Here is a 12,285-nt window from a genome sequence, read left to right as displayed (position 1 = left end):
CTCGTCACTATTAACCAGTCAGTGTCCTCCCAAAAAACGGTCAGCATTAGGTTTGTATATTTATGATTAAAAACATGAGGAAACAGTAATCATTATATTTTGTTCGTTTAAAAACAATTGAAGGTATTAATCCCTTTTGACAAGAATTATTATCTTTGGCATTAATTATAATAATGTTTAAACATTCAGATCCATTGTATATAGATATAGGAATATGTGGTATGAGTGCCAATGAGACAACTCTCCATCAAAATAACAATTTAAAATAAGTAAACCATTATAGGTCACTGTACGGCCTTCAATTTTCATATAATATAAATGTTCAAATCCAACATATTGGTTTCTGATTTACCTACTCGGTTTATCGACCGACAGAAAAATAAACTAAGCAGAATACATGATATATAACAGTTCTGAATATTTAAGCAAAATATGAGAATAAGTGTTTTGATTGGCAATGAGACAATTCTCCATAAAAAACAACTGACGTTTACAACTAAAGGTCGTACTGCTTTCCACAATAAGCTAACCATACTACATAAATTTTACAGGCCCCTGAATGACAAATGTAATACAATTCAAATGAGGAAAAAAACGGCATGATTTATGTACCAAATAATGAATATATAATATACAAAATTAAAATGACAACCCCTGATTTACATGGTACTGACTTGGGACAGACCATGCAATGTTAAGTAAGTTTGAAGCGCCGACCTGGGACAGTTGTGTAACAGTAGACCATAAGGAGAAACTATACAATGAGTTGAAAAGAGCTTAATGTTTTGTCTTTCCACTAAAAAACCTTCATCCGACGCTAGTGTTTCCTCCACATTACTCATCAGTCGCTCTCGAGAATCACCAAGACGGTCAATATCTTTAAAACAGTTGAAGAACATTTAAAATAAGAAGACGAACATCCCGGAGCACCTGAGATTACCCCTAGTTTTTGATGGGGTTCGTGTTGCTTATTCAGGGGCCCATAATGGGTCGATGCCACTGCTGGTGGACGTTTCGTCCCCGAGGGTATCACCAGCCCAGTAGTCAGCACCTCGGTGTTGACATGAATATCAATCTTATGGTAATTTTTTATAAATTTTCTGTTTACAAAACTTTGAATTTTTCGAAAAACTAAGGATTTTCTTACCCCAGTAGTAGATTACCTTAGCCGTACTTGGCACAACTTTTTGGAATTTTGAATCCTCAATGCCCTTCAACTTTGTATGTGTTTGGCTTTTCAACTATTTTGATCTGAACGTCACTGATGAGTCTTATGTAGACGAAACGCGCGTCTGGCGTTTAAAATTATAATCCTGGCACTTTTGATAACTATTATTTTTCTGTTTTCTATGTTGTGTTATGTTTTCTATTGTTTGTCTCTTTGTCTTCCTTCATTTTAAGCCAAGCGTTGTCAGTTTATTTTTCGATTCATGAGGTTGACTGTCCCTCTGGTATCTTTCGTCCCTCTTTGCAGAATCTGGTTTAAGCTTATCTATGCCCGAATGTTATAAAACCCTCAGTTTTTCGAATTAGCTTCTTCAGATTTATGAACAGCAAATTCACAGAAAATGATGTATCAAGATATGGCAAGTATACAAAAGACTATTACCAATAAATCTATCAATTTTAATGTATCCTTGATCTTTTACATAATTGCAATAGGGTAAAGTCAGCATTTATGTTTGATATATTCATCCTTTTATTTTAGGTAGGCATGAAAGGTCTGCATCATCATTGTCATTTTTCCAACAAATAGCAGAAGCAACAGGTGGAAGTGTTTATGAAACAGACAAAGAAAACATTGGAAATGTCCTTGACACTGTAATAGGGGTAAAATCAAATTCTGTTTTGTTATTTGAACAAATTTTCACCTGACATTATGAATTAAGTTTTACAAAAGGTTTGAAAAAATAAAGAAGACTGTATGCTTGACATGTAGTTTTTCTTATGTTAATATAGTTTTATATAACGAAAAAGACCGAAAGAGTTTAACCAAAATGCTGGTTACTTCATTTCTAAGATCTGATATTTATTGGAAAGATAAAATTTGTTCTTATATTGTAGAAAACATTTCCGCCTAGTGAAATAATAATAGACTCGTTTGACTGGTCTGCCGCTGAAGCTGATGAAAGAAATATTACCGTTGATAGTACGATCTCAGTGCTCAAGATAAGTGTTATTGGGTCATCTGCAGAAACAGATGTAGATATATATTATGCTAATGGTATGTATTACCTGGAGTGTGTTTAAGTATAAGTGTATTTTCCATTTTAAAGTAATTTTGCTATATTTCAAGATGGAGGTACAACTTGTGCTCTGCTCTGAGTGGCAGTCTTGAAAATTAGTAATGACCAATGACAGCACTTGTACCCAGAGGTGTAAAAATTACTTTTCAATTTTTGATCGTGTTTACTAGTTTCGAAGGCAGAAACCGCACTTACAACATTAACACACATTGATAGCACACAAGATTTGTATTCAATTAAAACATGAAGAACTTCAAACTGATAAAAATATATCGCTCTATGTGTTTTGGTTACCATGGTTTACGACGTAGAATAATCATGGGACAATTGTGTATTTACATTTATACGTGATCATATAAGAACGTTTTTGTTTGGATGTAGCTAGTTATAACTGCGTCCAATTTAAATCATTACCTCGTGGATCACAAATACTTACCTAATTTTAAATGGTGAAGAGGGGCAGGTCATACCGTAAACCATGGTTAGCGACAATCGATGAGTGGAAGACTTCAGATGAAAAAATTGAAACATAAATATAATGATTTAAATTCAACATTTAAAATATAAGCTACTAGATTCAACGAGTGTGTTTCAATCTGTAAAATTTACTCAATTGAGTAAAACGGTTTTCGGGTAACATTTGTTATATATATAATACAGTACACTTACTATATCTTCACAGTAAAATATATTGATATCTCTATAGCTTTAAGTTTTGCATGATTTATATTGGTATGATTTTTATTTAATGTATACATAGATTGCACAATCCCTAGACCTATAGACAAAATGTGAAATGAACCAAGAAGCATGTATTACAATTATGACATTAGTTACAACACTCCCAAAACATCTCTTTATTTGGTTGTCAAAACTGTAGTTTTCTGTGTAGCGTCTTGTATGTCCCTTGGTATCTTTATATTTCTCTAAAACAATAAAGCTGTTTGGCGTGCAGATCCAAAATATACAACTGCAGAATCAGTTTGTAAATAATATGAATAATTAGTTACTGGTAACTTCAAATTGAAATTATTTTATTATATCCTTAGGTATATTCCTTTACACGATTTTCATAAGTATGATTTATAGAGTGGACAAACATGCTAATGAATTTCAGAAGACACATGATCCCACTTGAGCGGAAACTTTATTGAAATGATTAGTTACTCATATTCACATCTTTTCCACACCATTTAGGCCTGTAGCCTATAGCCTGTAGGAGTTTGTGTTTTTAATCTTAAATTTTATAATAGGTACTTTGGAGACAAACACATCTGGAAAGTCAACAAGAATATATACCTCATCAGGCGAAACCATCATATCTATTCAGGTATAATATTTATAAATTTGTACATCTACAGTACCCTGCACAATTTATAATAATGTAGAACTCAAAGTACAAAAAAGAAAGATAATTTTACAAAATACATGAAGAGGTCTTGATACGTATTCATTTGAAATTAAGTGCATTTACTACAAACTGATCATGTATGGGTCTATACTTTTTCAGGTACAATGTAAAGACCAAAAACTATAAAAAGTCAGCTACAAATATTAACTAAACTAATTGATTAGACTGGTATTGTGAAAATAATTCTTTGTTTTCCAAGATTACAAATTCGTTACACAAGTATGTTACTGTCTGTAAAGTTCTGTGCTGCCACGTAATTTTGTCATTTTAGCGATGTTTTTAACATTGTCATATAAGCGGGAGGTTTTGCCTCAAATAAAAATAGATTTATCCCATAATTTTTTCTTATATATCCTGTATCAAATCAAAATTTCATTATGTATTTAGCATCCACCAGGTAGTATCATGAAACTAAGAAGGAATGTAATCAACGACTGGAAGGTAAATATCACAGCACAGAGTTCTATCAAGGTTGATGGTGAACTTTTGGAACGAACACAGACTGGTGAGATGTTTTCTCTGAAAGGCAGTCCAATTTCGGGTAACTATTTTTTCAAGTCATATCTACTACTATTATATTAGTTTTCATTTTACTAAAATGTTTTTTTATTATTTTACCGATTTGTGTGGTTAAGTAATGAAAACCCGGTTTGTTCAAAGGCGATTGCATTTTCGTTGATTATTGAAGCAAGACGTTTGTTTAACAACGCACAACTTGTAATCAAATTTATTTGATTAATAAAATACAGCCAAAGCAAACACTACACAATATATGATATATGAAGGTTTTTTTACTTTTCGTCTCAAACTATCCAATGGCTGTAAATGGAATTTCTAAAATTTACTTTTTTTTTACAGATGAAAACTATACTGTTGCTTTGTCTGTGTTTGGCTTTGGATCAAATGGCACATGTCACTCCATAGCATTGACGGGTAGCACTGGAAATGTTTTATCGTCACATCAGGCTTCACAATTGCATCGAGATTTTGATACGTTGTGTGCTGCATCTTTCAGAATGCCACATACTGTAAGTTTATTTTGAAGTTATGAGATATACCTCAGAATTAAAATCTAAGATAAATAACCACAAGTCTGTTTCCTTGATTTATTCTAGGAATTCAATTTAAACGAATAAAAGTTGTATTATGTACAGTGTTAAAAACAATCAAAACATTACATTCTCAACCATTGTTTATTCTATGCCCGTGTTTATCTGTACTTTCAGTCTTTAGTGATGTGATCAGATCCTCATAGTTTGTTCAAGGTTTTTGATTTTTAAATATATTCTTATGTAGCATCAATTGAGTCTTTAACTGTCAAAATGTGCACTAGTTACAATTGGTAATATTACTGTTATCAATCTGAATGTTGGTAGATTTTGTTTTAATTTAATCTTAGTTTTATTAACATATTTACATTTGTTAATAGATACATCAAATACCGGTAGAATTTTTCTTTGAAAAATTGATGAAACGTTCTCAGCATTTTATAAAAGGTCACATTACCAGGGTGGTCGAGACTGTTTTCTCTTTATGATATGAATTTACCTTACACGCTTACATGCCAGCCAATTCCGCATCGCATTTAGACTCCAATGAGACCCACGTTATATTAAATACGGTGTGATGATTTGAGAAATTCAGTAATCAGCAGCAACATTCTGATAACCGTTAAGAACAACAGTATTTCTTCTAGAGAGTTCATACAATATACCCTATTGATTTCAGATATTCCAAGTTAAAGTATATGGGAACGACGATAGTGGGATACCATTCACTAGGACGCTCTCGGAGCTATACAAACCTACAAGTGTTGAACTAATCATTACAGCATCAACTGGTAGGTATATCGGGTTCAGATGGGAGTGGTGTGGGTGTTTCAACAAACACATTTGAACAATGACGTTCGGCCTGAGATTCAAATACACTCAAATTGTTAATAGAAGATCGTAACCCAATTATATTTTCCTTTTGGACATGCGGTATGATTTTTAACCATTTTTTTAAAGAATTGTCTAAATATAACAAATGTTTAAAATCCTTCGGTATAAAAAAAGTACGGAAATAAATTATCAGGTTGGAGCAGTCGGAAAAATAAATGATCCAAATATATAAAATTTTTGTTTTATTTACAGAAATATATAATACTTTATACTTTAGCTTTTGGTTTAACTTCCGTGTTCTTTATAAATTATCAACAAGCGAAGTGATGGAAAATATACACACAAGAAACACGAGAAAAGGAAGGACATGAAAATTATCAAAATAAGATGACAAAGGAATAAAAGTGGTAAAGATATAAATATGATTTGAAAGTAATGAACGAATAATATAGGGACGGACGGTTTGAGTCTGTTTAATGCGTCGCCGCTCTATTTTTTGTTCATTCTTTCTTTTGTTACTTTTTTTCATTGAATGCTTTTACTTTTCAATTTTTAACATTCCAGTAGCTTACAATCAAGATAAACATGCTTATATATCCTAGCAAATAATACAATATAACATCAATATTGTTTTCAGATGACGTCGTCCTTGGAAAGGAAAGGCTCCTTGGTTATGAAGTTATAAATCGTGGTACTGTGACAGAGACCTATCAAGTGTCAATATCAGACGATCATTTATTTGTACAAGGAGCCACAACTGTACAGTATACCCTGCTTTCAGGGGAGGGTGCTAACGGAACCTTTGCTGTTAAGCCTACCACACCCTCAGTTATATTGTATGTATAATTTGTTCAATTAAAAACGTCGTTTGAAAATTCATTCATATCAATCCCCAAATTTGAAAATATTGCAAACATGTCTTTGAGTTCGCCATGGCAATTCGATCTTATTAACAATAAAATTAAAATAATATTTCTATGAAAAATACAAATCTTTATGACTGCTTATGTAAGGTAAAGATCTAAAAAAAACTGTTGTTGGTTTTAATTCTTTATTTTACGCATGAACATTTCTCGTTTGTTTCAATTGTTTGACATTTTTTATTTTGGGATCTTTTAAATCTTTGCTAGCTAAGTGTTACAATCCACTCCCGCTCTCTTGGCTAGCGAAGATGGATCTTGTATAGCTGACAATGCAGTATGCATTTTGCCAAATTTTGAAGGCCCTACTGTGCCTGATAATAGGTAACTTTTATGTCGTTTGGTCTCGTAGTTGTCAATTATACAACATCATCTTACTCCTGTTTTCTTTCACCTAAAATGTCAATTTATATTTCAGCTCCTATACAATATCTGTTTCCATTGTATCAACTGGAGATGTTCAACAGAGTATAACCAGGAAACTTGTGGTTTGTTCAATAAGCTTAAAGATAATATTGATGATATTTTTGTTCAATAGCGTTGTGTTAAGTAGCTATATGAAGACTAGCATAACGGGGGTCAAACTATACAAAAAAGACAATGACGTTTTATTCATGTTTCTTTATTTATATTTTTATTTCATTTGTACAGTTCAATGTATGTAGTATTTTCTTTTCCTAGCTTTATTCTACGTGTACATATGTAGTTCAAATACTGGATATGACACATACTGAAGACTAATGTGCATCTTTTTATCGACAGGTTTCGTTCGGTCCAATATCATGAATATGATAGATATATACTGGTCTATCCTTTTTTGATTTCCAATTCTTAAAATATATAATAATGAACCAATGAGTATACGTTACATCAAATGAGTTAAAACACACAGAAAATCATGAAGCCTTTAAATCCTGAAATTAAAAAAGCTATGTCATGGCAACAAGGTAAATAACATTGCATATTATATTGTTCGGTTGACAAATTGATCACATTATTCTTCAACAAAACTAAAGTAAGAACATATGGTATACGTTTCATTGAGACGGCTAACCATTAAAGTCAAAATGTATTAACAATTATTAATATATAGGATTAAGAACGGCCTTCAACACGAAGCATTGTTTATCACTAATTATATATGTCTTTAAATATTGCTTTATATTAGGTAACAGATGTAGAGAGACCTGATTGTACTGTTGTACAGACGGCTGGAGTATGTGGTATATCATCTCTTAATACAGCTAACTGTTCCATGTACAACTGGACTGCTTCAGCTGAAGTTACATTTTCCGGGACACAGTTAGAGAGTATATCAACAACGGTTGGACTGTCAGTTAAATTGTTTCATGTTAATATAACGGGATTATCTACTGGACCAATAGCTGTTAACATCAGGTGAGTGCATGGCACGTATGATAAAAAGGTTTTCAAAACCATGCGTGACAATCGTATCAGAAAAGGGGTTTATTCGGATTAACGTTTTCGTGATCTCCAACCATTCTTTCCTATCTGATTATTCACCGAGTTAAACAAATTCGATACCTTATAATTCAACGTTATAAGTTTTGATTAAAATAACTTAAACAAATGGTCAAAATAAAAAAAGGTCAATGAACATGTACTATATAATTATATACTGTGGATTCCTTAATATTCGTTGGATACCAATTTTCGTGGATTTCGTGGGTACAGGAATACCACGAATTCAAATGTTCAACGAATTACAAATTTTGTAAAGGAATGAGTGAAGACTTTGCCAAAACCACGAAATTAAATATCCACGAGTATGTAAGTTTTCCCCAAACCACGACAATTGGTACCCACGAAAATAAATGAATCCACAGTATATAATTACCTCTTATGGTCTAACGTATTCAATATCATAAATAGTAATGTGTCTCAAGTTTATTGTGACATTGACTCTTTCCCGTCCACGCTGTATTGGTTTGACAGAAAGATAAAATTGACGCTTCAAAGCATAACAACAAAATGAAAAAAAATTATGCCTAAACACAGAGCTCAAATTCGTATTATGTTTTCAGTGGTGACTGTTGCACGCCATCTTTATCAATAAATGTGATCGATGTTGATGGTTTTATATCACAATGTGATCTATCTTTTGGTGATGGACAGTCAGTTCAGTCAGTAGAAGTGGTGTCAGAACCGTCCGAGTCATCGGTAAGTAATTTATTTATAAACCTTTCTGTCCTGCTTGATATGTTCTAGGACATTAACAACCTATTATTTGATAAATATCAGCACTGTTATGATATGTTTAAAGAAAAATAACCTTGAGTTCCAGGTTGATTTCTTGCAACCATTTGACGTACTTCACTATAAACTATATACGTTTGACAACCTTTATTGACAAATGTTGATTGTATACGTAACACCTCAAAACGTTATCCTCAATCCTGGTGGATACTGTCAAATATTGACTGCATCACGTTTAAATAGTTATATCTTTTCTTCTATCAATCAAACACAGTCGAAAATCAAAACACAATCTCGTGCAAATTTTACCAAATTTTGACGTCATTAATGGCTATTGGCTGATACGTGCCTGACGTCAGGTAAAATTATGTCATGCATGCGCATAACTAGGACAACATATTGTCAAATAATAAAATAGGTTCTGCTTAGACTGAACAGAGGGAGGCGGAAATGTGGCTGCTACAAGAAAATTAACGACATTTGAGTAGTAGGGACACAAAAGTGTGTTTTGTAACCGGTAACTTTCATGAGGAAAAAACATACTGTACAAGTTTTGCAATACAACTGCGATCGAAGACAACGTTCATGAAATTCATACTTTCAATAATTTAGCGTTTTTGCCACTTTTATGTCGATTAACTATCACAAAGAAAGCACACATACAACTATATAAATAGCTAGAAATGACAATGACTTCCACATTTGAAGATCTATATGACCGTAAGTGATTAGTGAATATTTTTTTCTCTCAGGTAAACGTTGCTTTCGTGAATTATACTAAAGACAAGTTCTTAAAGATTTTTTTTTTATCTTTGTGTTACTTGAACACTATTCGCAGAATTCTGGGAATAAAAAACCCATGGAATTTGACAACGTTTCGGTAATTCTTGTTCAGTCTGAAAAGAATAGTTTTGTATAGAAATTTCGTTAATGTAAACTTAAACCCTGTACACGATAAACAAGTCGTGTCAACTTTTCACATTATGATTAGGATCAGCCTAAATTGACTTATCCATTTATGTGCGTTTTTTTCTTTATCGGTTAATATTAACTGTCAATTCTACTTATTTTTAGTTGATAGACTTTATAAATTTAAAAAAAAAACCAGAAAGACTTCACTTTTGTTGTGAACTTGTCTGATTCTGATGACGTATGTATCAAAAGGATGCAGAGACAAATCGTTTAAACAATTATAAACAGAAAGTGTAACTAACACAGGACAGGTATGAATAATCATGAAGACGAACAAAATACCCTAGAACCGTATTATTGCCTCAATTATAAATTAATTTTCCATATAGAGACATAGACGTGTATTTATATATTTTATATATCTGGGGGTTTTACTGTGTTGGAATTACTTTGTTCTCCTTAACATGGAAACTGCAATCAATCATGTTTTCTGCAGTAACATATAATTTATTTTCTTTACATTTCAGGAAACAGATGTCTCCGCAATCATAATTATAATAACAGTTTGTGTAACAGTTGTTATCATTTTGGTAATAAGTGCATTTGTTTTGCGCATGCACCAAACTAAGTCGAAAGATGCATTATACAGATCAAAAGCAATCCCAGATACTACTAGGAAAGAAAAATTCAACGCTAGAATGATATATGAAAAACAAGGATTATCTCATTGAACAATGATTGGAAAATTGCTTATCGTATATAAGTTCACATAAACATTAAAAAGCGATAATGTTAAATGTCAATTTTAATTTTATGTATCTCTCAATAAATGAACAGCAATAGCATTGAACTACCAGCCCAGTGGTCAACATTTTGGTGTTGATATGAATATCAATAATTATAAATTTCCTGTTTACAAAACTTTGATTTTTTTTGAAAAACTAAGGATTTTCTTATCCCAGGCATAGATTACATTAGCCGTATTTGGCAAAACTTTTTTGAATTTTTGATCTTCAATGCACTTCAACTTTGTAATTGTCTGGCTTTATAAATATTTTGATATGAGCGTCACTGATGAGTCTTGTGTAGACGAAACGCGCGTCTGGCGTACTAAATTATAATCCTGGTACCTTTGATAACTATTACCACATTACAGTCATTTGCTGGGATTTCAAAATATTTTTATTTTAATTTACAAGAGCATTAGCGTTGATTGAAATATATCTTTTGACTACAGTTGGTAAAAGCAATTTAGGTATTAATTCCCTTAGGTTGTCTGTACCCCTTTGAGTCTAAAATGCATTTGTAAGAGTAAACAATATAGGAAAGGTGAACTGACATAATCGTCGTCTCGTCGTCTTAAATCTACATAAACTGTGATATTGTATTGTGCCAAATTAATTTTACATATTTATTCAATGTATATTCTTTCTGCAATTAAATTTAAAAAAAAAATACGTGTTTTAAAACGCATTACTTTGTGTTGCCGCATTACATATAAGTTTAAGCTTTCTTGGTTGAGTCGTTGTACTTTAATTGTTTGATTCCTTATTGTGATTGTTGAAAGTCCGTTGACAATTGTTCATGGATAACTAGCACACACACACATCCAATGAAAATGTTCTGCAGTGTTTTGACCAGGGGGACGGGTGGGAAACTTCAAAATACGGTGTGTAGCTAAAAGAAAACACCCCTTCATGAACGATAACAAATTCTTTTGAGGAACCGGTATGTTGCCTGTCGCAGGGCAAAATGTCTGCCTCTATCCAAAATGATATTGTCTTCCAGTGGCAGTGTATATTGTTCACTTATTTTCTTTTTTGTCCGACCTTGCAAAAGCTACCAATTGTATTGGTTGTTACTAAATGAAAGTCAAGAATATGAATGATTAATTGCCAGCCACCAATAAATTTATCAGTATATGAGCGATATTTTCAATTTATTAAAGAAAATTGATTTACGATATTGCCTCAAAGAGTCCTTACTGGTGTTAATTGACGTACATCAAGCAGCATTCCTCAGAGGGTTACTAACTTTTTGAAAGAGAGGGATATTTATACTCATCAGTCGAAAATAAACTAACAATGCCATGGCTTAAAAGAAACAGACAAACATAGTACGCAAAACACAACATAGAAAACTAAAGACACACCAATACGTATCCCACAAAAAAAACTCAACTAGGAGGTGTCATTAAAAGTGCTCCGGCAGGGATAACTAGATTATCACCCATACGTGACACCCGTTATGTGGCTCATACTTGTACAAATCCGGAAATAAGTGTTATATTAAAATCATTATTACTTTAAACGCTTATATCCCACTGCAGATTCGACTAAAAAGAAAGAATACTTCAGATATAGGAAAATCTGCTCATATATATGCTTTGATCATGAACATTGGCATTGATGGTTTGTTGAACTTTCCATTTCTATAATATTGAGAACAGAAATAGAAAATATGTCAAAAAGACAATAACCCGACCAAAGAGCAGATATCAGCAGTGCCCACATATGTGTCTCTCTAGCAGCAACGTTTAGCAGTGCTGGTACATATATCTTCTGAATAATACGATATTCCAGAGCTTCATTTCGTATCTCATATATCATGACGGACTGATTTACAGGTGCACAAACGGGAAAATATAGTGCAGTTTTCTATTGCAGAATTTAGTATCAACATATTCACCCGTACAA

General features: G+C 32.5%; 1 protein-coding gene across 1 annotated transcript in view; it reads left to right on the top strand.

Moving 5' to 3' along the window:
* LOC134718650 (uncharacterized) overlaps nt 1-11,006 on the top strand; it is a 52,629-nt gene extending 41,623 nt beyond the window's left edge. Inside the window, exons 19-20 of the mRNA XM_063581300.1 lie at nt 8,506-8,641; nt 10,117-11,006. Coding sequence (XP_063437370.1) covers nt 8,506-8,641; nt 10,117-10,320 — 340 coding nt within the window. The 3' untranslated portion in view covers nt 10,321-11,006. The remainder of the gene's footprint in view (nt 1-8,505; nt 8,642-10,116) is intronic.
* Nucleotides 11,007-12,285: the final 1,279 nt, after the last annotated feature.

Source organism: Mytilus trossulus, chromosome 5 (assembly GCF_036588685.1).
Source record: "Mytilus trossulus isolate FHL-02 chromosome 5, PNRI_Mtr1.1.1.hap1, whole genome shotgun sequence".
NCBI classification, from domain to species: Eukaryota; Metazoa; Mollusca; class Bivalvia; order Mytilida; family Mytilidae; genus Mytilus; species Mytilus trossulus.
The sequence above is the reverse complement of the archived record's forward strand: the minus strand, read 5'-3'. Positions and strand labels throughout refer to the sequence as shown.